This window comes from Electrophorus electricus, chromosome 6 (assembly GCF_041902795.1).
Source record: "Electrophorus electricus isolate QZ-2024a chromosome 6, ASM4190279v1, whole genome shotgun sequence".
NCBI lineage: Eukaryota > Metazoa > Chordata > Actinopteri > Gymnotiformes > Gymnotidae > Electrophorus > Electrophorus electricus.
Window position 1 is genome coordinate 17371238 of NC_137502.1, and position 27932 is coordinate 17399169.

The window sequence follows — 27932 nt, forward strand, 5'->3', positions numbered from 1 at the left end:
TGCTAAACTAAGCTAATTATGCACTTAGGCTTTTTTTAATGACGGAAATCTACAGCCTAAACACTAATGAGCTCACCCTAATGAAGGGACGTGTGTGTTGCCATAGTAACAGGCACCCCACTGTGTGGTGTGGGTCATCCTTTTGGGAACACACCCATCTACATCTCTGTTTGTGATGACAGATGCCCATAAGCCCCACCCTCCCAAGGTCCCACCTGAGTTTGACAGAAATCAAAATCTTACATCACAACTGTTCCATTTATCTAGCATGACATCAGTTATACCTATTAAAATGGTGCACTGAATTGAGCAACACCTTGATAACCACAGTCAACTCACTCAAAATGAGCCTTTCAGAAATTTCAGGATGAATCTCAATCCATTTTAGGAATCTCGTCACTCAGGTTGCTACTCATCCACTTCAACTCCTCCTCCAGGCCAGCCAAAGCCAGGTAATTTTCCTCATCCTCCTCGGAGTCAGAGTCTCCAAGACCAGCCTGCTCTACGCTCTGTACTTCCATGATTTCCAAGGCTGCGCGGGACAGGGGTCGGGAGGCAGGGTGTGGCTGCTGGACAGGACTTAGATGGCGTGAGACGGCCGAGCCTGGGGTGCTTGTGCCCGGGAGGCCTGGAGCTAAGGCACCTGGGGGAATGATGTGAGGTACACACACAGTAAGAAGAGGGATATAGGACAACATTAGGAAAGATAAAAGAGAGAAAAGAGAGTCTAACAGGAGTGGGAGAAGAGGAAGCAGAGAGAGAGGGAAACAGAGACAGAACCACAGGAAAATAAAGTAAATAAAGCAGGAGGTGAATGAGTGGCAGAAGGTTGAGGGGTGAACAGCATTTTTGCCCTGGTTGAGCCCCATCACATCTAATCAAACTGAGGCCCAAAACCCTCTGCACCCCCCGACCCACCCCTGACAAATATACCCCTCTGACCCCTCCACACACACACACACACACACACACACACACACACACACACACACACACACACACGCACACAGAGCACAAGGCCATAAGAGGCAGAGAGAGTTCTAAAGGTTGTGTGTGTGTGGGTGGGGCGTGTGTGTGCATGATCACGCTGAGGGCAGCTAGTGTCTCTGGAGGCTGAGCCAGCTCCACGTCTCCTACAGCAGTGTCTTGGTGTGAGATCTACTCAGCACACAGCAAGCAGTCTCCTTCTCCATTTCCCTGCCACTCTCCCCTTCCCACCAGGTGGACTGCTGGGATCTTTTTTCAGTGCTGAGGTGCCAAGCTGCTTTGTCATAGATCCTAGTTATAGTCCCAGTCCTATTCCTAGATTTACCTGGAAGTGTGCAATGTTCCCAACTGAACTACAGGCATGTGGGAGACTGGGGCAGGTAATTACCTTAATTAAACATAATTTAATAATCTAATTAAAAAAGGGAGTTCCTGCCCCCCTTTGCATTAGCATTTGTGCATGTAGGAGTTAGTATAAAAGGACTGATTTGACCAGGGGTTAGGCAAATCATACATCATAGTTATGCTGTTAAACAGATGATTTTCTTGTTTTCTGCAAGCATTTTTCTCTGTCTTTGTATGTGTGAGAGTGTGTGTGTGTGTGTGTTTGTGTGTGCGTGTGAAAGAGAGCTCCTCTCAGTCTGCAACTTGCGATCATCCTGGCGAAGCCTTTCGCTGTGCCAGGGCGCTGGGCAGTACACTTAAGAGCATGCCTGCCTCTTTAATTACACCCTCGGCGCAAACCATACGAACAAGGTAAAGCTAAATTACACATGCACGACTCCCGCTTATGATTTACCTCCCGATGCATATGCTGGCCCGCTATTGAAGCCATCGCTGCCATGAGTAACGCCACGTCCGACAAGGAAGATGACGCAAAGCGTAAACAAAGTATTTAGCCTTGCCAAGGATATGCCAGTGGACAGGGCCTGCTATAAAATATTAACCACATTTTAGCCCTGTAAATCTGGATTAAGTCCCATGGAGTGTTTAGTGTGTCCACTAGGTAGGGGTTTGACAGGACGGATGGGACTTTTATTTACTAAGATGTCCAGGGAGGATTCAGTGCAGGGTAATTACTGCATTTTGGAGGGAGAGAAAGAAACTGGAGTGCAGTCTGGGATGCTGTTGGGAGGAGGCTGTTCCCACCTGATAGATTCTTCCTCCAGGGAGACGCAACACCATAGCTTGAGAAGGCTGCATGCGGGGACCTGCTGATTAGCTGGCTGTTAATCACCGCGGTGACTAGCTCCTCCTCTGCATGCAGTAGGAGACTGCTAGCTGGCCTCCAGCTGCCCTGACCTACAGAGAGACAGACAAAGAGAGAATAGCAGGGGGAGAGAGGGAGAGAGAGAGAAAAAAAAAGAGACAGACAGATTATATTAATAAAATATCTACAGTATGGATGAATGAAGCTTTGGCAAATTAAATGCATTGAATAGGTGTCACTATGATGAGTTTTTGTTAACTATTTCACACCCCCGAGTCACACTTAGTACACCCTAATTTGTTTCTACTGATTTTAGAAAGAAGAGGTCTGTAGTCAAACCCAACTTTAAGCAGTAAATCCACAGCAGTGAAAAGAGACAGATCACAGAAGATGTAGATGGGTGGGGGAAGGTGTGGAGAGGAAGGATGGAGAAGATGTAGGCAGACAGGCAGCAGACAAGGAGATGCACTCCCACTGGCAGCTCTGGGGTTAACACACGCATCTCCTCTCCCTGCCTTAAACGACTGCTATAATTAAGCCATTTTCCAGCTGGCTGGACACTGCCCTTGTCACTGGGCTCAGGGGAGCAAGAGATGTAGAGACAGACCAATAAAGCCCGTTAGATCACGGCACACCAGCGAATAAAGAAAAGAGGGCTTCGGGGGGAAAAAGAGGATGAGAGAAAAAAAAAAGTGACGAATAGAGGCACCAGGCGGACAAAAAAAGATTAGGAAAAAGACGGAAGTAAATGAGAATGGCTGGCAGGGAAATATCACTCCCCTGACCTTTCATCCCTTTCATTAGCGCTGAGCTCAATAATCGTCACAGCATTTGATACACACTGTCTAACAACGAGACCATTACAGTTCTGCTTGGCTCCATCTACACACAGAGTTACCACATGTTCTAATAGCGGCCATTTTCAAACACAGTTCTCTTTTTCTTGAGAAAGCTTAGTGTTTACACTCTGAGTAATGCTCTCTTAAGAGTAGCTCATTAAATGGTGGGAAACAAGAGGAAGGCACTCGGGGGAATAAATGGCAATATGGGAAAGGCCTAATTTGTGTATATCTATTATCTTGCGGTCCTTTTTATTGGACGATCCGTCTAAGCACAGGATAATTATGCAAGTGGAGGAGATGCTGATCTAAATGATGATGGCATTCATTATGGCACGCCTACCAGAGTGCACCACGACTGCTTCGTTCACAGCTTTGGAGACTCACTCTTTCGCGCAGCTACCAGCACTGTGGATGATCCCACACACCCCTCACACAAACTCATCTCAGAAGTATTTGGGCCCTTACAGCCAAACTGTGCAACAGTTTCTTCCATCACACTCCTCAACTTCCAGAGACTGACCCAAATTTTTAACAAGAATCCACCCTTCCTCCCAAGTGCAATTATATTATGCTGTATGTATACCCATACTATCTGGCTGAATGAAAATTAAACATAAATATGAATTCCAGAGGGTTGTGAAGAAGGTAAAGAGAAAATGTAAGGATAAACTATAATACAAAAAGATTTTGTTTAGGATTTTGATCTGAGTCACCCTGACCAGATTAATGATTTACTGTGTAGGTCTGATTTAGAAGCACCCAGTAAATGAACGTGTCAGTTCCTTCATCAAACCTCATTATTAAGGAATATTCACGTCAAATATCAGCTCTTGGAGCAGAACTGTAGGATCAGGAGCAGACCAGCTCTCTCCAGCTACTCGATTTACTCTCCTCTATTTCTTACATTTTTAATAAGTCTCTAAAAAAGTATGTTTCCATTGTGTTTTAAATCTGCCATCATAGTCACTGTTCCAACGAAGTCTAATGCAACATCTTTTAATGATTACAGGCATGCAGTGCTTACTTCTGTTAATATGAAAGTCCCTTGGCAAGGCAAGAAAAGACAAGTTTATTTATATAGCACATTTAAATGAAAGTGTGCTACAGTGATAGTTAAATAAAACTATCAGTGAAGTGATAGTTAAATAAACTATAAAAGTTGAATTTAAATTATAAAAATTTATAAAGGTATAAAGTGCATAAATTCATTTAAAGGCTAAGAGATAAGGCTGATTTGTGGTCATCTTTCAAGTGCTGGGATGGATCCGTCCAGTATGCTTATGGTGCTAACATGTATGAGGATGCTGCATCACCAGGTACATACAAATCTCATTAATAGATTACAGCTCTGCATTTATCACCTTCTAACCTCTCTGGCAAGCTTCACAGACTTGCTATCAAAAGTCCTTGTGCAATGGGACCTGTGACTTTTTTTATCAAATAGCAAGCAAGGCGTTAATATAAAGTGTGATTTCCACTCCTTGGATCCTTAGTACCCACTCATGTTCTGACCACTCTCTCGAACTGTTTGCATAAGTGATTGTAAAGAAAACTCAGATTCAGTCAAAATGTACACATTGTGAGACCACGTTAGGGACCAGTCTCTGAAAAAGAGCATACACGGGTATGGTTGGAAGGGACCAGGGTGACTAATCTAAGCTTGAACACTGAAAAGCAAAATATCTGGCCATTGATTTCAAGAGAAGGAAAGTCAACCAACCACCTCTGGCCATTAAGGGCAAAGAATTGAAGAGGGTCAACTCTTAAGAGTCAATGCCACTTGAAACCAAAGTAAAATGTATTTATATAGCTTAGCACTTTTTATACCACATGTTGTCACAAAGGAGCTTTACAAATGTTTGGGTCCAGATCCCTAATGAGCAAGCCAGTAGTGGAAAGGAAATCTCACTGGGTGTATTAAGGAAGAACCTTGGGAGGACCAAGACTCAAGAGGGAACCAATCCTTGGGTTGACCCAGCTAATAGACAGTCAGTATTATCAGCAAGGACATCAGCAAGTCTCGTAAATGGTAGCAATATTGTTGTCTAATGATGGAAAGCTAATCAGTTGTTTTTCTTCCAAAGAAAGCAGTTCTGCTTAGGGATTTTATGATATGCTTTTATAGCAATTTTGTGGGAACTGTGTTGACCTTTTCACATCTGTCTGGTACAGCATTTGAGAGGGAAGTTAGAGAAATTGGTGTGTACAGACTCCAAAATCATTGCTGGCAAATGTTCATCTACTGCCTGTATCTAAATGAGTGGAATAAAAGGAATGTGTTAAAAATTGTATAGTGATAAGTTCTCCCCCAATCCTGGGACCCTGGAATAGTTCTTCCCCAACCATGTTTTAACTGCTTCCTTCCAGTAAAAGGTCACAAAGCATCTTATGCAGGACATCTGTTTCATAACTGCACTTACCCTTTTGCTGTCAAGACTACTAAATTTCACCTAGGCCTATCTGAAACAATGAATGTTAAGTGTACAAGTGTGATGTATGTTGACTTCTTGTCAGTCAAAGAATGACTGATATGGAAATAAAGTATGAAAACTGAAACTTGAAACTTGGTCCTCTGATGTGATAACTTGATGAATGCAGGGCCTTGCCTAATTGTCACATATGAAAACATATCCCATGGATAGCTGCTGTTTTACCTAATTTAAAGTTATTTTTATGGGTAAGTTATACATTTATTTATAAAATGTCTTATTTTATATTTATACTATTATTATGAGTCAGGTAAGAAAGTAATTGGACTTTGTGTAATTTTAAAATATATAATGTATTGGCTAATATTATCAGTCATCCGAATGTATAACTCCAAGTACTGTTGATGACAAAGGTTTCGGGCCCCGGGGCCACTCTGGGTTTCTTGAGGACAGTAAAGTGCTATAGCTAATTCACAAGCAGGATTGGGCTTTTTCCGACACAGGTGCTAAAACAATACCAGAATCTATAGTTTAAAAAAGGAAGATCGACGACAGTAAATAATGTCTTTTTTAAATCACATTTAAGATGTACTGGGTACTAATAGCAAACAATCAGATTTTGCTTTTGTCAGAGAAAGTGTGACGTTAACTACTAATGGCAACGTCACATCCAGTAATTCTTCTGTTACCTGTAGCATCCGTTTCGGAGCACCAGAGGAGAAATATTTCACTTGAGAACAATGGCATTTTAAGGAGGATTTCGGCGTAAAATCACAATTACACTTATCCCAGATCCAGTCGATCGGCCCAGACAATTTTGGAGTCCATATTGCTTCTTTAGAACAAAAGCTGCTAGCGAACTGCTAATGTTGCTAACAAACACTGGATATCAACAGCTACCCAAATGGTCTTCGGAAATAAGAAGGTTGAGAAGTTTGGGCATATGTACGAAGCTATCGGTTTGTTAGGTTAACTAGTTAACCTAGTTAACTTTTTAAGTTACAATGGCTGTTTTTGTTGCTGTTGACATCCAGTCCTACCTGGCAACATTAGATAATTTTGGTCTACATTAAAGAAGCAAAATTTGTATTCCAAACATGTCTTGGCCGATCGACTGTACCTGGGATACGTGAAAGTCACGTAAGTTGTATTTTTTGCCGACTTATCCTTTTAAGTGGCACTGAAATCTGTGTTCCGTAGATACCGATCATAGGAACCGGTGGTATAATGGTACAGAATTTCAGTACCCCAATTCATAACCAGCTTTCCAGCAACCTAATTCAAAACGATGTTTAATTGTTACTGTAACCGGCTGAGTTTGTGTGCTTGCGTAAAGTGGCACGCTGATCATGGGCTAAAACAGCTGAGTGACTTAATGAAAACAAAAAGGAGGGCACTCCATACGTCGGAGGGAAGATTTACGTCTTTCATACACTTTCCCTCTTGCGTGTGAGTGAACGGGTACTGTGGATATGAGTCGGTCCTTATGTCCTGTCCCAGAGATTCTCATAGCCACAGGGCTTTGTGCCAAAATAGACCTGTAGCCACGTAACACTTTCTTGATTGAGGACAGAAATAACCATGGCAGTAGAGAGGGAACACTCACTGTTCTATATAGTGAATGAGAATCAGGCCTGTAATTGCTCCATTGGGTTACAATTTCGATTTGATTTTGAACGCATGCTCATACAGAGACACACACGTCTACTTAATCACGACATAAGATGGGAACGCAGGTGCAGGTGGGTACAAGAACATTATCAACCATGAAGTACATTAAGAGGCCCCTTAGTAACACATCCTTTATTTCTATGGTAATACTGCCTACAGTGTTTCACTCCAGGTCTCGGGTGAACATAAACTGTCCCTCTTGACAGAGAATAGATGTCTTTCATTTTCTTTGCCACTTATTAAACAGCTCCACTCTGCGTGGAACAATATTGTCATAAATGGAACGTGACCTTTGGCAGAGTTGTGGCCCAGCAAAAGGTTACCTCGTAATTTCAGTCTTTTGCGACTTAAAATGATGCAATATTTTTGTTCTGTCTGGATGATTTCCTTATTCTGTTCATGTACATACCTCCTACCAAGGCCTCCAAGTGGGCAGGTCTCTGAGGAGGGGTGTGGGGTGAAGCCGGGCTTGGCTGCACTCGCCCAGTGTCCAGTCCCAGGGTGAGGAAGCCCTCCAGCCCCTGGTATTGCTCGGAAATGCTGGTCTCTCGCTGGGCTAGTGAGCTGAGAACCTGAAGTGGACAGAAAAGAGGGTGCTTCAGTATCACATACACACCAAAACTGCCAAATGATTCAAAGCAAAAGGGCCAATGTTATTTCGAACAGTTACAATATTTAAACCTACTATAAGCAATTTTTTTAAAGCACACGAACTAAATTGCCCTCATATCTTAATAGCTATCAATGAAATGGCTGCTCTGAGAAGCAAGGTTTTTGTAACTGTCCCTGCCTCTGTAAAAAGCAACTAAACATTTCAACACAGTTCAACTATCAATCAACCAAAAAAGTACTCTTGGTGGCAATCCTGCTTGTCCATCGGTTATTGTTCACATGTAAATGGGTAGGCTAAGTGCTAAACGCTGCTTTGATGGCACATCTTCGAAGGGAGGGGCTTTGGAGAAAGGTATGGATGGAGGGGAAGGCACTGAAGGAAGGGGACGGGCTCTTTCACTGTCCATGTCAGGTAGAACTGAGCCAGAACTGTAACATCGATTTCAGCTGCTTTAACATGCGCTTAGTGTAATGAATGTATGAGGAAAGCAGCTATGAATAGTGGAAGAGAACAAAGAGGTAAAAATCTGTGCTAAGCAATATACAGTGAATGTATATACAAAAGGAAAATACAGCAACTTGATTTTTTTTGGGGGGGGGGGGGGGTGTAAAGGTTTGAAATGAAATGAGTAATATTCCCTTTCTGATTGTTACCAGACTGCTGTCTTTTTTTATATGAAATTGGATTAACTATAAAGGCAGGATAGTTATTAATCATGAACACCCTGAAGAACATGATTTTTGATAGCCAGACAAAAGAGTTGAGATAAGGCTGATCTCTGATCAGACATTTAATTTCAGGTGTTTAATAAAATTTCTCATCCTCCCTTCTGTCTCTCCCTGTTGCTGTCTCCACTCTCAAGAACCATTAAACCACAGTCATCCCTTTATGACTGCTTCCTCTTCCTGGAGCTCATGAGCTCAGTTATATTAAGGTTATAGTAAGGGAGAGCAATGCTTTCGCACACACTGCACAGTGGGATCCTCGCAAATAAGTGATGTTTGTGATCAGGCCGCTATTAACGAAATACACGCAGTGATAAATGCAGCACAGTCCACGGCTGCTAGTGCATGTTTTGTCTGTGTGAGCACCTCAGGAGATGTAATCTCTCTGTCAGAAGACTTGAGGGCCAGGCTAATCCACAGGGCAGTGTTTACTCTTCTGGAGCAGGTGCCATACATCCTCATGAAAAGCTACTAACTCGCTGAGGAGTTAAATGAGCTGTGTTGATCCAGAGATGATACTAAGCTGTGCAGTGGTATGGCCCTCCGGGACGGAGGTCAGACAGTGGGACATGGCTGCTGTAAGGGCTTTGCTCACCAGGGACGGTTCCGTAAAAAGGCCCGATGGCGGAGTTGCCTGCCCTGCATGCAGGAAGTCCTGAGAGGGGAGAGGGTCATCTCCACCAGGAGAAGGAGAGCGCTGGAGAGGTGAAGAGCTGCTCTTCTTCTCCTCCCTCTCATCCTCTTCTTGCTCCTCCCGCTCTCTGTGACCTGCACATCTCTTTATCTCTTCATCAGAGGAGTCTTCATCTATGGGAATCATGTCTGCGCAATCACTTGATCTGTCGGAATCTGGCCAAAGCAACAGCGAGAAAGAAATATTTGAAAAGAATTCAGAGAAGGAAAAGTCAGGAGAAGGGTCTCTGAGAGGATTCAGACATGTGCTTTATCTAACAGATCACAGCAAGCTACAGAAACAACATCAAGCATTCCCTGTTTCTCTCCAAGTCTTTGTGCTTTCTTTCTCTCTCTCTCTCTCTCTCTCTCTCTCTCTCTCTCTCTCTCTCTCTCTCTCTCTCTCTCTGTCTCTCTCCTCTCCTATGCAGTCTCACTTTCTCTCTCTTTCTGACTCTGCTTAATGCATTAATAGCGTCTATAATGCACAGCTTGGTGTCAATGCCATTCTGCTTGTCAGCATATAAAGCTCAAAGCTCCTGCTGTGGATCAGCAGTGGCATGGTTCTGATTCTTAGTTGAATTGTGTGCGTGCGCATGTGTGCACGTGCGTGTTCGTGCGTGCGTGTATGTGTGTGTGAGTGAGTAAATGTGTACATGCGTGCATGCACGTATGATTCTGTCTCTTAGGACACTAGATTTCCTGCTGCACCCTGCGTGTGTGTCTGGGTGTGTGTATGTATCTGTATTTCTCTATTGTTATTCTCTGATTTAGATTGTGAGAGCCCTAGGGATGCTGGTGATTAGGTTCCTGCCCTTTCCAGAGCTGGTCTTCAATGCGTAATTACCTTCCTGCCTGGCCTAACACTATGCCAAGGATTTACTTAAAACTCTAATCGATAGCTAAAGAAGAAAGCCTTTATTGCTCTGTCTAAATTGACTTTGGCAGGAGAGCGGGGACAGTCCAGAGAGGCAATCACTGCCGAGGACACCGAGCAGCTTCAGGAAGAAAACACAAAAACATGGCGAGGGTTAGTCTGCAGCCCCCGCCACAGACAGGCAATTAGCACTGCTCTTCGTCAACCAAAACGACAAGCTCTCCTCTTGGTAATGTTGTTGTTTTCACCTGGGTCTCTAAGCACACTGACCCGACAGGCTCATCAGGGGAGAGAGTTCAGATCCTTGAGGTGGGAGGAATAGGGGAGGCGTCCCATGCAGGTCTGTCGACCTTGCGGAGTTTGCAGATGGATGTGGGCAGCCTGACGAGGAGCACAGGGAGTCCCTGCTCTCTGGGGAGCAGGAGGACAGCAGTGTGTCTGCAGGTACAGGAAACTTGACTGAAGCCGGCTGGGATCCAGGCCTGATGGACCGGTTCTGGTGCTGTGAAGGGCAGTGAGCTGGGCTTGGGCACGGGGTGGGAGAGGGGAAAGGTGACCCAGGGATGGCTGCTCTGTTAGACAGAGGGGTCTGTGAGGAGCGCACGCTAAGGTTTTGGACAGGTACCGTGGAGACGCGCTGGGGTGACGTGACGAGCGGTGGACGGAGGGGAGGGGGAGGAAGAGAGGAGCACCAGTCCTGAGTGACTGGACAGCTTGGGCTCCCCCCGCCGCTCCGGGAGAGCGCGGGAGAGGAGGAGAGTGCGGACTCTGTACATTTCAAACTGGGATTTGACGCGGGAGATCGTCTTGATGTGTGTGGCTGGGCTAAGTCACTGAGCCTTGGCGGCTGCACCTGCCATGCAGCACTTGATGAGCGAGCGCTTAGCTGTGCTGAGCTGGATGACCCAACAGAGGGACCCTCGGACTCTGGAGCCTGAAGCTTCTGGGATGTGACTAATGGTAAGAGCTGCTCATATGGTGGTGGCTGGCCGGCCAGCTCTGCTGTCACTTCAGTGGGCACTGCAGGGCTGCTGGGTGAAGAATGCAGTGACTCCTCTGGCCACAGAACCTCCTTTTCTTCCTGGCTTCTGGAAAATGTAAATAAGTTCCCTCTTCCTTGAACTGGTCTTTGGGGAGGAAAAACAAACAAAACACAGAACTGACATCTCACATTCCAGAATGGTATTAAAAGATGATCAAAAACAGATTTTGCTCTTTATAAACACCATTGTCAATATGCCACTGTACTGGCATAAAACCTTGAAGAACCAAACCTGTTGCCTATTCCATTACACTAAGCATTTGTGCCTCAAAATGAGACATGTGGGGCAACTGTTATGGTTGTTTTCTCCATCAAGTTTCTTTCCTACTCGTAGCCCGCCTTACTTTTTCTTATCATCTCTCTGCTGGACTCCAGCAGTACCGTTTACCAGCGTGTCTCCAGCATCCTGCAAGAATTAGACAACCAAGAGGAAAACGGCTTGTGAGACGAGATTAAAAGGGGGCGGTTCATATGTCCACCGCGGGCCCAGCCACGGCTACCTAGCAGATAACTGGATATCTGGATGTCTCATGCCTACAGGTGATTGGTACGGCAGGCGCAGAGAGAAGGGGGTGGCCCAGAGCCGAGGATTACCTGGTCTATCTTCATGATACTTAGGCCCACGACGGAAGTGTCACCTGATCCCTCTCCTCTTGCCGGGCCGGGGACGGCAAACAGGGAGGCGCAGTAGCGCCGCTGGTCCAGTTCCTCATCTGCAACATACAGGTACGCGAGAGGCACATGGAGATTATTCTGACAGGTGGTAACCCGTGGAGAAATGTTTCAATATATCAAAGTGCAAAGCAAGAAAAGAGAGAGAGAGAGAGAGAGAGAGAGAGAGAGAGAGAGAGAGAGAGAGAGAGAGAGAGAAAAATAATTTAAAACATTTAAAACTGCATTTTTAGAGATGGCAAAAAATGAATTGGTGGCAAAAATGTAATATGACACATTTTAAAGGTATGAGTCGGTCTGCTTTGCTCCTGCACATATATGTGTTTTATCATAAAGGCACAGTGATGATCTAAAGCTGCTAGCAAGCGGCTCAAGGACAGTAGAGCATGTAATGGGGGATGCAAATCTAAAGTACACTCACAAAGTATGTTCTTCCGAATGAAGACTAATAAATGAGTTTCCTTTTGAAATATTTGAACAGTTACATAAAATCCATACTTTCATGTCCTCCGACAGACAAGCGTCCATGGTTATCAGGGAATAGCCTGAAGAGGCAAATGGCTGAAAGCAATTAACTTGTACGGTTCTGTCCAAATGTCATGTGCAAAACACATGTTTTATTCATGAGCTCAGGGTAGCCTGCACACTGGGAGAAGCGGGAGCTCCACTGCCAGGCATCCATTTGTCTTCTCAGGGGTCTGTGCGCTCAAACCAGGATGGGTGGTCGGCTGGAAGGAGAGCATGAGTCGAAAACCTGGGCCCGCGCGCGTGACTAAAAGCGACGCTGCATGAGAGGCCAGCCTTGGGTGATCTGGATTGGTGGAAAAGGACTCAGAGATTCTGAAAGGGTGCCAGGACGACTCAGGGGGCATAGGTGGAGAGAGGTGCCTGGTGTTGGGGTGTTTGGATGGTGCTTGAGCCAGAGTAAGGCCCCCACCCCACCCCCCCACCCCCACTTTGACAGCTCTCTCTCCTCACGTCCAGAACCCCGGGCCGCTGAGCTTTCCCGGCTGTTGGAGGCCTCCACCGGCCCGTCAGGCTCTCTGTGGTGCAATAAGAGCCCTGTGATTAACCTTCAGTAGTGGAGTGTGATGGATTGGCACTGCCTGCTACAGGAGTTCCACTCTCCCGAACCTGGAGAGAGTGAAAAACTAACTTTCTTGGAGTGTGTGCCGGTGTGTGTGTGCGCGTGCTCCCATGCACGTGTCGATCCATTTTGTGAGGCTGTCAAGTAGTGATGGTGTCTAATATATGATTCCCTTTACTGACTCAAATGCTGTTTGTGGCTAAAATAAACCATGAGTATATGGCTATTTCTTCATCATTGCAATTATGTGTGTGTCCATGCGTGTGTGTATGTGCATGCGCGTGTGAGTGCTTGCGCGTGCGTGCGTCTTATGAAACATTACAAACCTGTTAGTTCATGGCTCTCTACAGGGGGCTGCGAGGCTGAGTGTGGGAGAGGCCCCTTCAGGGAGCTTGGTGCTGACAGCAACTGGTAGGACCGGCTCTGCCTTCTGAAGGATAGAGAGAGCAAACAGCAGAGCCCATGGTGCAAGAGTCAGAACCCGGTCGCAAAATTCCATCTACGCATTTCCACCCATTATGACTGCACACCATTTCCATCGGGTGCATTAAGGTGTTGAGGTCAGGTCTGGCAGCAAATTAAACCACGTTTATAATGAGGATGGAATGCAGTGTTTTCTAAACCCAGTCCTGGGGACACTGACTCGGCCCATTCGGTATGCTTTCTCTTTTCACTGCTGTGCTCAACCCCAACTAGCTAATGAAGGGCTTGACCGTTAGCTAATGGCTTGATTCAGATTCAGCAAAATACCATCATTGACTTGGTCTGGGATATGCTGATTTTTTGCAGAGCAGAGGCTCAGAGTTTTAGAGTCCTGAATCAGTGTTAAGCATCCTGAGGCGGAATATTGGAGAGCAGTGTGTTAGTCATGATTTAGTAGCTCCTATAAATCCTCCCATCAGCCTTAAACAACATACAAGTACCAGGAAGAAAAAAAAATGCATTATTTATTCATTTTTCTTTCTCTGTTCCAAGCCTCTGTCTCTCATTTTCATGCTTTTTTCCCCTCAAGCTAACTCTTTCTAGTCCACACACACGAACACATACATCCAGTGCTCTGTTCACCCTGTTCCTCTGCAGACAATTATACTGAAATAATGGCAATTAAATGGCTTTACAACTGAGACCCTCTGAAGCCTTTTGAATAGGTGACCCAAAAACCATGGCAACAATCTAGCACTTATGCAATGGTGACAGGGCTCAACAAGCTTAGCAGGTTTGCCATGAGGGAGAAGCAGTTTATATGATTTTTGCTACACTATATTAAAGAGAGAGACGCTAACCCGAGAGACGCTAATGTTAACCCCAAGCATACTGACCAGAATTCTTAAACAAGCCCAGTATTCTTCTGCAAATGCCAGAACAGACCCAACACTCACCAACATTTACTAGTCAATGCTAACTAACTCTACCTCTAACACATACCAAAAAAAACCAATACAATGGGTTGTTATTCCCAACATTAACATCCACTGAACCGGGCATGGCCCGTACTCCACACTGCCGCACTGCTCATCTCGGGTCTGTCTCCATAGCGCTGGAGTTGGCCATAGTGCGCTGCCTTTATCTACAAATCAGGTCTGACCAGAAAGCAGCCAATCAGTCACTGTTCAATTACAAACCAGTGATTACAGAATCTAAGACCAGAAATTGGATTCAAGGTCTGGAGTCGAAGCTCGCTGATATTGAGCACAGTGAGTGAGCGAACCATTCCAAACACAGCATTAGTATTTTATATGAGAATGTGGGTTTGGTGTTGGCAGGGGGTGCTGGGGGTGGCTGGGTTGTTGTGTCCTGGGTTTCAGAGGAAACCAAACCACGGCAGCAAGCCCTCACCAATGGATCATTTCTTGCAGCCAAAAACAGTTCTGTCTGCAATGGAACGCACTTGATCTCTTGTGAATATGACGCCGGCCAATCTCTCCCACACCAGCGAGAGCTGTCACTGGCTAAGATAATCACATCCCACTTTGTATTCCGATGTCCGCTCACCACATTCAGCATGGAATTAATCGAATCGCAAATGTTTGTGTATATGGATGTTACTGGTGACATAGCAGGTAAATTGGGCTCTTACGGGATTCACTGGGGAAAGGAGCAAAATAACGTAAAGCCTGCTGACTTTAAATTAGGAATCGTTAAGCCATTAATTGATCTCACATAAAACTTAATTGAGGCCCAAGAGGCTAAGTGAGCCTATTTAGCATCTCCTTCTATATGGTGGTGGGTCTATAGGTTGGGAGGAGGCGTGCTCACCTGCGGTGCTGCTTCAAGAGCAGCCTCTCCATGTAGCTCAGGCCATGCTCCCTGAACTCGATATGGATGGGCTGCTGAGACCTCCCTTCTGCCTGGGTGCCCATCGCCTCAACCTCTAATGGAGTGGGGGGGGGGGGAATGTGTGTGGGGGACGGAGGGGATGTTGGAGATAATGAGTGAGGGGGTGAAGGTGAAGGTGAGTGAGTGATAGAATGGGAGTGTGAAAAATAGGGGCGGAGGTGTTGGATTTGGGAGCATGAGAGGGAGGGAGGTGGAGAGAGGGAGAACATATGGAGAGTAATTAGGTTAATAATGTGTATAAAAGGTCTTCCGCACTGACCATTACATAAAATTAAACAAATTACACTATTCAGGGTGGGGTCTGTCAGTTACTTACTTCAAAAAATCATGTGTTGATTCAACGAACAGTAAAGCTGTTGTTAATAAAAAGCAATTCCTTATGAAAGGCACATAAAAAGCTGCCTGATGCAAACAGAGTTAAAAAGAATCTTTGATTAACATGCTAAGTTTAGCTTAGTCAATAAGTTTAGCTTTCATCACTTTTCTTGTTAGGACCAGCAAGATGCAATCAAAGGAATTCAAATAGCATATAATCAGCAGGCTGAGCAAAGGCCTTGGCTGTTTACAAGTGCCATGAGATCTCCACCTGTACGCACGCCCCAGCACTCAGCTGTTTTAACAGATCAAGTGGGAAGGTCAATGCAGAATGCCACCAATCAAGAAGCTCTGGACAATGTGTGTGTGTGTGTGTGTGTGTCTGTGGCTGTGTGTGTTTCAAATCAGGATTAGTTAGCTTTTTAGTCTTTGACATCATCAAAAGAGAGGCACAGATGTGACATCAGCTCAACACGTATGAACATATGATATACCTACCTGCACGCCTAGGAACACATGCACACACACATTGTATGTGTGGAAAGCATGAGTGATGTTATGTGGCAGCTAATCTATGGGTCTGCCACACACAGTGAATACCTGTTTTTTTAACTCAATCTCCTGTGGGCATGCACATGTTTGAGCGTGTGTGTGTGTGTGTGTGTGTGTGTGTGTGTGTGTGTGTGTGTGTGTGTGTGTGTGTGTGTGTGTGCTGACAGCCTGTCACAAGTAGTTCTCTCACATATGTGGACTGTTTTTGACAGCATGTCACTTTCCCCCTCAAACTTTCACTCGTTTACTGCCTCAGTGAGCACATCTGGGGACAACCATGTAGTGTGTGTGTGTGTGTGTGTGTGTGTGTGTGTAAGTGAATGTGGGCTACCTGGCCACACTGCTGGTACCATGTTAGATTGATGATGTTCTCTCTCGTCAGTTGTCTCTGCTGCCTGCCTTCTCTCCCTCCACTCAGCCAATGCGAGCTGGAAAGACCTGGAGGACTCCTCTTCATCAAAATGGCCTCTCAGCAAAGAGCCTTCATTGTGCTCATCCTCCATTTCCTTCCCCTCATTCAAAAATAACGCCTATGTCACATAGAAACAGACACACAGAACAAGAGACGGGAGAAACAGAGCCTTACAGGTCAACCAGAATGGCAAAATGTCAAGAAGTTTTTATCTTCAGCCCTTTTGTCCTGTGATTCATAACTGTGTGAATAACTCAGCCTGCTTGGTGTTCAGTGTGTGGCATGTCCTTGTTTATTGCCTTGCCAATGTGTTACGTACCTGTAACATCCACGTTAATACAGTAATATTGAACTGAATTAAAGTGAACTGAACCGAATTGTAAGAGGCATACAAAGACAGAGACAGAGAGCGAAATAGCATTTTGCAGACACTACTTTTTTCAGTACTACCTCATCATTCTGATGAAAACAGTCCTGTATCTGTGTCTGCCTGGCCCACCTGTGCGTTTTGGGCGTGTCTATCGGCCATGGGACTGAAGTGTCCGGCTGCCGCTCCCCATCTCGGGTCTGCCTCCATAGCGTTGGAGTCGGCCGCGGTGTGGTGGGGGGACTGAACGCTCCACCCTCGCTGTTGTGCCGTCTGGCTGCGGAAGCGGGCCAGCACGTCCAGGCTGCTGATCGACGTGTGGAGCTCGGCCTGGGAAGAGCAGAGGAGCCGGCCCCGGGAGGTGGGGTGGCGTGCGGGTCACAGAGGGCCGGGCTAGCGGCTCGCTCCAGAACAACGCACTGCACTCACGGGCTGCGTACAAAGCAATTCACCAAAGCCCAGGAAGCATCCGCATTGTACTGCAGTACTAAACGCCTCCTGTATGCCAAGAAATTGTCTCCTAGTGCTTCAGGGACATCTTCCTTACACAGCCGATGAAGGACGACAACTGTCCTGTCTCTTAGCAATCTTTTCCCACTACATTTCACTACACTGCAATTTCTTCTGACATGTACATTTACCACCACTGCATTACACTGCAGCTACTTTCTGGACTTTTCTTCATTTTTATATATATATATATATATATATATATATATATATATATATATATATATATATATGTGTGTGTGTGTGTGTGTCTGTGTGTGTGTGTGTGTGTGTGTGTTGCATAAGTCAAAGCAGCAAAATAACAGAATGACTAAAATGCATATGTTGGATGAATCGGAACGATTACGCATAAAAATATAATAACATAATAACTGGCAACCTCAAGGTTAGAGTGCTCCTAATTATAGCAGCTGTCCTGAAGACACTGCTGGTGTTTGACATCAGAGTGACTTGATAAAAGCCTGCAGGGTTTACAGCAAGCTTGCTCCAGACTTGTTGTTTCACACATGTGTGTGCCTCGGTTTAATGTGCTCAGGACCGCCCTGCAGATAGGGTACTGTTAATGAACTCCCTGTTCACTCCTGCCACCGGCATAAGAATACAGCAACTCTTTGCCTGATTCACTAGTGCACACCCAATTCTCACTGACTCATAAAAGCAGCCAGAAAACTATGAGGCAGAGAACCATACCCAGGCAAAGGGAGGAAGAGAAAACTGGTATGAAGACATAGTGGCAAAGGTCTGGAGAAAGTGTGCAGAGAGCACAGGGGCCTGTTGTACTTCGCAAATTATTTCGTTTCCTTTTTTGTTTGTTTGTTTGCTTTTAAACAGGATTCTAAAGGCATGTAAACTTGTGTTAATAGCTATTCTCTGTGTCCTACCAGGCATTCACACTCCTTTTCAGCAGAGCAGGAGGCATTGCTCCAATCCTCCCTGCCCACCACCACACACACACACACACACACACTCACACACTCACGTACTCACTTGTATTATAACCTTTATGAGGTTTCTTTTTCCATTGACTTAAGCAATGCATATAACTTATGATGTTATATGTCTGCTGTTATGCCTACTCCGAAAAACAACTGTAACAGCCAAAACTAAACCTTGTGACCTTGTAAACCTTGTATACCTTTCTGCTATTCAGCTTAAAAAGTGCTTTGTGTAAAAGGCCACGTTTTTCTTCACAGGGGCCTGTAAAATGTCCCCACTACATCAAAATGTTCACATTCCCCCTCGGGTCCTCACACAGATACGCTCACACCCACTGTCCTACACATGCACACACCCAAAAGGCAGATTCAGTGTTGTTGTCGTGTGTGTGTGTGTGTGTGTGTGTGTGCAGTATAAAGATTTTCAGAAGCTGACCTACGCAGAGATGTGTAATGCACTGCAGCATGGTGCCCCTCTGTAGGCTACCACAGCCTGGCACGCCTATGGCATGTGGCCGACGGACAGCTCCACTGAGTTGGGCACAAGGTCATCCTCTCCTGGGTAACAGCTGAGGCCCACAGAGCTACAGGTGGCAGCACACTGTGGGCCCACCGAACCAGTGACCTGGGCAGTAATTGGTCACCTTGAATAGCACCTGAAGCAGTAAGCAACTCTTGCACGTAGGTGCAAACACATACACACATGCAAGCTGTGGTCCTCTCTGTCTCTCTGACATACACACTCAGTTGCAGCCAGTGACTGCAGGGCTAGGTCAGCATTGTGTGCGTGTGTGAGAGAGTGTGTGTGAGTGTGCGTGTGTGCGTACGTGTGTGTGTGTGTGTGTGTGTGTGTGCGTGCGTGCGTGTGTGTGTGTGTGAGAGAGTGTGTGTGAGTGTGCGTGTGTGTGTACGTGTGTGTGTGTGTGTGCGTGTGTGTGTGTGTGTGTGTGTGTGTGTGTGTGTGCGTGCGTGCGTGCGTGTGTGTGTGTGTGTGTGTGCGTGTGTTAGGCTCTGGTGGTTGGGAGAGTGGCTGTAATGAGCTGCTCTCCTCCTGCTGTTTGAGTTCAGAGCTACTGACCCAGAGACCAGTACCAACACGTACACAATGAAGGCAGCTGTCACCTCCCATTCCACTCACACAAACACACACACACAAATATAAACACATGAGCATCACCAGACACACACCTCCAGACACACACACACACACACACACACACAGTCTATGGCAGACAGACACACATACGCACATATGCACGCGCTGAACTCAACCATAGCCTCTTATGCAGATATACATTGGCCTTTGATCTCTTTCCCCTGCAGGGAATATGGCTGTCTCCAGCCAAAGGCTTTCTCTGATTCACACTACTTCATTTGCACAGTTTAGTCACACCACTCCCAGCCCTTTCTGCCTCTACTGACCATGTCATCCAACTGAATCATGATGATGTAATATACAACAAAAACAACCCAAAAGTCACGGAGAGAGAGGAACGGTTCTCTGGCAGATGGAGAGGGCCAGCAAAGTTTGGGAAGATGCAAGGAATAAAGCATTATGAGTTTCAGTAAAGTGTTCTCGAAAGGTCTAACTTCTAGCAGGGAAAAGGGAGAGGGTTTGTACAGTATTGCAGATGGTGCAGGTGCTCCTCCAGCTCTGGGTCTCCCTGTAGCAGGTCAGCACACACACCCAACACGCACGCAACACACACATACCCACACGCACTCTCACGGGCATGGGTGAGGGCACAGATACATCCATCCAGCCAATAAAGGCTTCAATCTAACACCACACCATGTGGCTAGCGCAATCTCTAAAACAAACACCGCTGCTGGCCTCGGTGTTTGTGTTTGCACGTGTCCGTTCACCTCTGATGGGAGGTGTGTGTGTGTGTGTGTGTGTGTGTGTGTGTGTGTGTGAGCGCATGTGCGTGCACACGTGAGTGTGTGAGAGCATTTGTGTGTGTGTGTGTGTGTGTGTATTTGTGAGTGTGTGTTTGTGTATATATGAGTGCGTGCACGTATGTGTGTCCGTGCCTATGAGTGAGTGAGTGAATGAGTGAGTGAATGAGTGAGTGTGTATGTGAGCATGTGTGTGGATGTGTGAGTGAATGGGTGGGTGGGTGTGCATGTGTGGGTGTGTTTGTGGAAGGGCAGATGTGTTTACTATGCAGCCCTGGCACAGGTTTGTGTAATCAGGGGTGGGTAGGGTGAAAAGTAATGGTCAGCATGTACTAGGCAAAGAGAAGGACAAACACAGTTGCTCCAAATGGGATGCAGCAAAGTATGGGAACGATTTTTTGTGCTGCCAGTGCATGTGAGCTTCTGAACGTGTGAGGCTTGTGTCAGCGTAGTCTCACTCTGTGAGTGAGTGCCTGTGTGTGTGTGCGGCTGTAAGGATCAGGGACAGAAGAACTGATTCTCACCTTTTGGGGGATCATACGATGGTGCTTCAGTGCCCCCTTCTGGTGGAACTTGGCAAAGCAGCCAACACAATAGTCCTCTCCACATTCCGCGCACATCTTCAAACATAAAACAAAATAAATAAATAATTGACACACCAAGTAGTCAAGGCAAGGTACCTCCTTACACTAAGCCAACTTTAATGTCTCCAATATATGTTGGAAGACTTTTCTTTTTTTGCATCCAAACTTCGACTTATATTAAAATGAGGGGGAGACGCAAGGTGCAGGCATCTTGAGGGAGCTCATTATTTCTTTTGAAGGAGTAAATGAGTTGGGGAGAGTAAGACTGCTTTTGACAGACAAGAGGACAGGCGGCGCTGAAGGGGAGGAATCGCAGGTACAGCCGTAATAATCAAACATGGAGCTGTTCTAAAACAATCCGCCACTAGCCAGCGTCTCCTTTAGCCAGTTTGACAGGACTGTCATTCCAACTAACACCAAGTCTGTTGAGCTAAGCCATTCTCTCTCTTTCTCTCTCTCTCTCTCCCCCACTCTCTTTCCCACTCCTTTCTGTTTCTCTCTCACTCACTCTCTTTATCTGTTGACGCTATATGGAAGGCCTGGCTGGTGATATGACGGCAGATGCTATGAGGCTTTCTTGGCACTGATGGTGTCTCCAAAGGCAGACCTGTCCTCCTCGGCCAGGGGACTGTTGCTCCCAAACTAAGAATTTGTGTACGGAGCTCACAGTCCCCCCTGGAGCTGTAGACTCCACACTCCTTTAATTGTGCACGCACACACACAAAAGCACACGTGACTCTCACATTCCTGTCCTAGAAGACGACCTGCGTGATCCCCAGTCCTGAAGCAAAGACACAGACACACACACACACACACACACACACACACACACACACATAGGCACACACCACACACTGAACAAGCAGATATATCCACATGGTGTGAACCTCCAACTGCAGCTGTGCCCAGTCCCAGACCCCCTAATGGGCCCATAAAACAGCCCTGATTTCATCAGGCTTCAGCAGGGAGACGTTACAGCATGACAGCGGGTCCCGCAGCCATAAGCTCCCGCCCCTGCTGCCCCTGCATGGCTGTCTAGAGCAGGACAGCACATGGCCATCAGCCCTGCATGCACCGCCATCCATGCCCTGGGTCCAAAGCCCTCTCCCAGCCAGGCTGCAGGTGGATGTGGCAGAAAGCCGGCTGCAGCCCGTGTGGAGGAGAGGAGGGTATTAAAAAAGGAGCCGAGATGCTGTGGTCCTGGGCTTCTCTGTCCCCTTCTCTCTCACTTTCACACTATCTCTTCCTGTCCCTCCTTTTCTATGTTTGTTCCTCCCTCTCTCTTTCAGTCTGTCCCTCACATTCATTCTCTCCCTTACTTCCGCTCACTTCTCTTTCTCTCTCTCTCGCTGTCGCTCTCACTGGCTCTCCTGCAGGTAACAATGCTGAGGTGTGAAGTATGGGGCAGAGCCAACAGCACATCATCATGTCTCTCAGCTTAACCCAGCTTTATCTGTCAGACAAAGACTGTTCGGTGCCATAGTGAACACACACACACACACACACACACACACACACACACACACACACACACACACATACACACACACACACACAAATAATAAAAAACAATGAATAAAAGAGAAGGGTTTAGAAAGAATAGGAAAATTGTACTCCATAAGGGCAAGTGTTTTACTGGAGCCTAACGCCAGAGGCTGGGGAAAGACTCGAGCCGTCAGGGACCGCGCGAGGGACAGAACGTCCCTCCCAACAATCTGCTGCCATGATGTAAAAAGACAGACATCTTGTGCCACAGACATCAGTCATCCCATTTCTTTTAAAGTCCTCTCAAACATGGAACGCACGAGAGAAAGACGAATAGCCAGCGGCCCCCCGGACACTGCCGGGCTGACTCATGCCAAGATTTCTTAACTTAGCGTTAATTAAGCCAGTTATCTGAGTCTGGAAGATGGATGGCTGGATGGAGGGAGGAAAGGAGAGATAAATGGCTGGATGGATATATGGATGGATGGCCAGTGGGTTACGTGTGGTCAGTGGGTTACGTGTTGGAGTGGAATGTGGATGAGCAGTGACTCACCAGGCCTGCGCTCCGGGCTTCGCACTGGCCGCATGGCTTGCCTCTGAGCTGGAACCTCCTGCGCGACCCTGCGGCCCCGGGAAGTGGATGCACCACCCTCTCAGCTGGCCTAGGGGCCTCTACAGCACACACACACACACACACACACACACACACACACACATATGAGCAAACACACATGCACACACACACATTTTAGATGACTTACAGCAACCAATTATATTTCATTGTACATAGGAAGTACAATTAAATGTAACTAGTCATGATAAGTATATTTATTTACAACATGCAATGATAATTAACCACAAAAACACCATTTAGATAATGGATTCTCTACTGAACAAGGAAACATTTTTTCTCATAATGAAAACGCTAGACTTTAATATGCATTCTAAGGCTTATATAATAAAACTTTTATTTAGGAGGAAATGAGAACTTGAAAATTTGCTACATGCGTGCACACACACACACACACACACACACACACACACACACACACACACACACACATACACACACACACACACACACACACACACACACACAAGCTCAGACACCCACCAGGCAGGGTCTCACTCTTCAGCACCCTTATCTTCATCTTGCTGGCAGAAAGCTGTCCAAAGCCACACAGACAATTTCAGATTCAAACACCTTTATCGCCCCTCGCTGCGGAGAGGTCTGGGGGCATTTTCTTTTACAACACACTATGATTAAAATGATCCAAATGCACCTCTCTGTTACAAGTAGCACCCTCATTTTCTAACAGAAGAGCAAACAGGGGCCTGTAGAGCAGCCACTCCTCTCTGAGGAGGGTCAGTATAACATTCAGCCACAGAGGGAGAGAGAAATAGAGAGGTGTTCTGATGAGGTCTCACTTTGTGGGTGGCTTTCTCCTTGCTCATTGCCGGGGCACCAGGCTGGGCTGACCTCCAGCGCAGAGCGCCACACATCCTGTGAGTGAGACATCAAACTGCGACATTTGTCAGCGTGCAAACGTGGCTCCGCCTCCTGAGGAAGCGATTCGGAATGAAGCGCCACTGTGGAATGAGCAAAGCTCGAGTTCAGCAGTATTGATGAAACAGGTGAAAAAACTACAATATGAAAGTCTTGTGTTTAACATGTATGACATTTTGTTATGGATTGTTATGTTTATAATCATATCTGCACAAATAAGTCATGCTAATATTGCATGTATTGTCTGGGTTTGTAAGAGTTGTTTCTGAGTAATTGTAACATTGCTTCTGAATTCTGTGAGGTTGAACATGTGTGTCTGTATATGGGTGGTAGCAGGTGTGTGTATGCATGCTAGTACTGTCACTGTTCCTCTCTGACTTGCACTCCTCTGGGCCTCTGTAGGGTGGGCATCTGAGGAAGGCAGATCTGAGATGACAGTGTTTCCACTACACACTCCCAGCAATGCGGACACGGGCGGATGTGTCGTGTGAGTGCCAACTCTTTCAGAGCCATTTCGTTATCGGCCCAACCCAGATGCTCGCACACCCACAACCTCACAGGAAAACAGAGCGGCTGCCAACACAGAGCGGCTGCCAGCACAGAGCGGCTTCGTACGCAGCCCCACGCGTGCAATATATATGTATCCAAACAACCAGAGGTGCAGCCAAGATGTAAGGCATCCAAAACAATACAATGGAGACAGAAATAGGAGTAAGTGAGCATAGAAAGAGATGAAGAGAGAGACACACACAGAGAGAGAGAAACAAGGAGGAGTGGAGAGGGCTCTTCTCTTTTGCGTGCTGTCCACTCTTGTTAGAGGCTGTTTATCTGCTGGCCTTTATCAGTCAGAGCGAGGGGCTCATTTGGGAGAAGGATTAGAGGCACTCTAGACTGCCTGTCAGCACCTGGGGGAGGTGTGTGTGTAGGCAGCATGGCAGTTGTGCTAGCATCAGGCAGATTAACTAACACACACACACACACACACACACACACACACACACAAGCAAGCTGACGGAGACTCGTTCCTCTCTCAGTTGCATGGACAGCTGCCTCACTTGTTGCTTTGCATCCAGAGCATGCCAAATTGGCAGCAACCCGACGTGTGACATTAGGTAAATAAACACTGACCTGAGATCAGTTGCACCGTGCTGAGCAGAAGACAAGTTCTAGTCACCAGCCCTTTCCCCAGTACGCAGGCTGCATGCCTGATCAGCTCTGGCTGTGCAAACTAGAGCTTCTCTAACCTCGCGATCTAAATACGAGACAAGACAAACTCCTTTGAGTGTCAGCAAGCGAGTCCAGGGGCGTGCGTGCTGCGAGTGCCACACCGAGCCCTGCGCCAACACGCTGATGGAAACCCCGCCCCGTTCTTATCAGCCTCTATCTAAGAGCCAATTCACTGGTGGCCCTTTAACAGGCAGACCGAGGCCCAGATAAAGAGAAAGCAGGTTGAACCCAGAGGATAAAATCAGCACTCTCCAGTCGAGCTCCAACACCACCACCCACTACCCCTCATCCCCACCTCAGCTGATTAATGGTCTCTGATAAGTGCCATGGGACTCAGGTAGTGCATTTACACAGACAAACTTCTGCACGGAGGCAAATGTAATTTAGATATGAGGCCTCCTGCACCCCTTAATATGACAGATCCCATAGAGAGAAGGAATGAGGCAGCTGCTACACGCCCCGGCTAGGCCACACCCCCGCTGCATCCGCCCGCTGATGTATGGACAACATGCATCCTGTGTGCAAGGATTACATGAACCTCTTCATTCCATTAACCTGCATCAACCGTGCTCGCGTTCGGTGGGAAATATGGGACATTGTTACAGAGACATTAAGTTCTCAGCGAAGTTTGTCCCGCATCTCAGCACTGATTCATTATGATGGGGTGTCTATGTATGTATGCGTTTATATTTGTGTTTGTGTGTGTGTGTGTGTGTGTGTGTGTGTGTGTGTGCGTGCGCAACACATACACACCTTCATTGGCTGGTACTGCTCTCTTCCCCCCTCCCATACTGGGTAAGTTATGAGCTCATATATCCTGTTATCAGCTACTAAAACTGCCGCCACTCTAATTTCGCTCTGCAGAGTTCCATAGGTCGAACCGTCACGTTATTAATGAAATCTCAGCGGACTCGGGTACGCAGAGGAAGAAGCTATTAAATTAATAACTCCTGATATGTTTGCTTTTTATGGGAAACTTAATTTCCTGCCTTTTTTTTATTTTGGCACACAGCTCTGCTTCATGGCACCATGCAGGAGGAGCTGCAGAGATGGCGAGAGGGGGCTACAGTGGCCACAGCCTTGCCTGGTTTACGCCGATTTTATCAGTGGATCACACGAGCCCAAGTACGCCTTTATCACCAGGCTCTGGTTGAGGCTCGGGCCCCTTCAGACACAACACAAACAGCAACCGACACAGAGGAGGGTTTTAATGGACCGCGATCGTGCCCGTCCTGCACGCTCTACTGCTCCGCCTCCCCTTTTGTGTCCTCTCACTCTTTTATTTCCCAGCATGCATCTGCATGCACAGACGTCTCTTGTGCTGGCTGTCTCCTCTGCTCTTGCCTGGCTACCACCCGGCTGGTCCCTCTGCGGAGAGCTCGGGTTCCTCACCACCTCGTGCAACATTTCATTCTTTTTTTACACTCTCTCCTCCATCACGCTCCTGCCTCTCCTGTCCTACTTCCTATTTTGTTTCATTTTATATTGTAATTACTCACTAACACAAGCACTTCACTCACTGATTAACTCATTCACTGACTTTCACTGACATTCACTAACTTACTCACTCATTCAATCACTTCACTCACTAACTCGTTCACTCACTCATTCACTCAGTTAATCACTCATTCATTCACTCACACACTCACTAGCTCAAGCAATCACTCATCTACTCACTCACTTACTCTCCCGCCCTTAATGTTTCACTCACTCTCTCTCCTCTTTCTCTCGGCTCATGGTCTCTCGAAGTTGACGCAGCCTGCTCTCCAGGTCTTTGTTCTCCTGGTCCAGCTGCGCTGTGTCCCTGCGCAGCTCCCGCAAGCTCCTGCAACAGCGTGGCACACTGACTACAAGCCTCTCCACCACTGCCTTAATGTACAAAGTTTACACATGTCAACTTCTGCTCGAGCACAACACATTGGAGAGACGATGAACAGAGGGTTTCCGGGTGAGAGGCTTCACATCTGACACATTAATTTACACTAATCTGCAACAGAGTTACATGACAGGATGAAGACCTAGCAAGCCATTTTGCAGAGATTAACAGGAGTGTGATAAACAAGTCAGATGTCATAATTTTCATAGCCAATTTGCAAACTATAATAAGGATGTAAAACCTTAAACATGAAAGAAGCTAAAAGAAGCTGAAAGCAGAAGAACCAACCTGACATTTAACTTCACTGATCTGGGCTTATTGGGGAAGACAACAAAGTCGTTTAAATTCATGGCGTTGGCGTTGACTTTGCCCCTTATTCCGAAAGGAATTTGTTTTGTGAGGTTTTGGGGGCTTTGTAGGCTACTAGGAAAAAGGAAAAAGAAAGAAATATGTGAAAAAGCTAAACAATGGCAACACACACAACAAATTATTTAAAAGACCAACACCAAGCCTATATGCCGCACATACGCATATTTCCAAATGTACGTAAGAAAGAGTCATTTTTCTTTTTTTCCATTTACTTACCAGCTAGCTAAGATAGCTTGGTAGATAGTCAGTTTACTAAGGTTAGCTAGCGAACACCAGCAAACACGCTGTTAGATAACACCTAGATCTGGTCAAATATGTATACAATGGTGTTTGAAGTAAAGATAATAACATTTTTGTTTCTGCGTCTCAAAGCAGACGATTCAAACGTGATTCAAGCGTCTGAAGTACTGAGAAGTCACTTACTTTGGACGTTCTCTTCGTAGCTAGGTTGGCTAACAGAAGTGTACCAATGTCTCTATGGAAACGACAGTCTCTATGGAAACGACGCGACAGTTGACGCGTTCTCCCGGGGGATGGCCGAATCAGGGCCATGGCAGCATGAGCAGCTCTTTATTGGTTGATAGAAAAGGCGCATAGAATTCCAACTGGCTCCAGACTATCGTGAGTACACATTTCTTTTGTATTTATTCATTTCAATTTCTGTCTGGACGTTTGCTCACTCCTGAACAGGGTCGTTACTAGACCCAAGTTATTGAGCCACGTGCCTCAG

General features: G+C 46.3%; 1 protein-coding gene across 5 annotated transcripts; it reads right to left on the reverse strand.

Annotated features, from left to right (window-relative positions):
- Window positions 1-27711, reverse strand: zbbx (zinc finger, B-box domain containing). Of its 5 annotated transcripts, none has more exons than XM_027026799.3 (18): window positions 27626-27711; window positions 27122-27256; window positions 26669-26782; window positions 23652-23727; window positions 23338-23389; window positions 22777-22895; window positions 20679-20774; window positions 16943-17140; window positions 16363-16561; window positions 15084-15198; window positions 13154-13257; window positions 11663-11781; window positions 11413-11474; window positions 10297-11153; window positions 9073-9326; window positions 7549-7711; window positions 2137-2289; window positions 1-643 (listed from the first exon to the last, which is right to left on the reverse strand). In XM_027026799.3, the coding sequence occupies exons 2-18, from the start codon at window positions 27181-27183 to the stop codon at window positions 375-377; spliced, it is 3012 nt and encodes a 1003-aa protein (XP_026882600.3). In that variant the 5' UTR covers window positions 27184-27256; window positions 27626-27711; the 3' UTR covers window positions 1-374. The 5 variants fall into 5 exon arrangements, with proteins under 5 accessions (XP_026882600.3, XP_035380805.2, XP_081572062.1 ...); XM_035524912.2 differs by lacking the exon at window positions 27626-27711 and adding an exon at window positions 27419-27530; XM_081715936.1 differs by lacking the exons at window positions 22777-22895; window positions 23338-23389; window positions 23652-23727; ... (1 more) ...; window positions 27122-27256; window positions 27626-27711 and adding exons at window positions 21247-21519; window positions 22068-22189.
- Between the last annotated feature and the right edge of the window lie 221 nt (window positions 27712-27932).

Coding starts and splice junctions, on each gene's coding strand:
- zbbx (XM_027026799.3), bottom strand. CDS start 27,183: ATGAATTTAAACGACTTTGTTGTCTTCCCCAATAAGCCCAGATCAGTG. Junction 13,258..15,083: donor CTCTTGAAGCAGCACCGCAG/GTGAGCACGCCT, acceptor TCTATCCTTCAG/AAGGCAGAGCCGGTCCTACC. Junction 11,475..11,662: donor GTATCATGAAGATAGACCAG/GTAATCCTCGGC, acceptor TAATTCTTGCAG/GATGCTGGAGACACGCTGGT.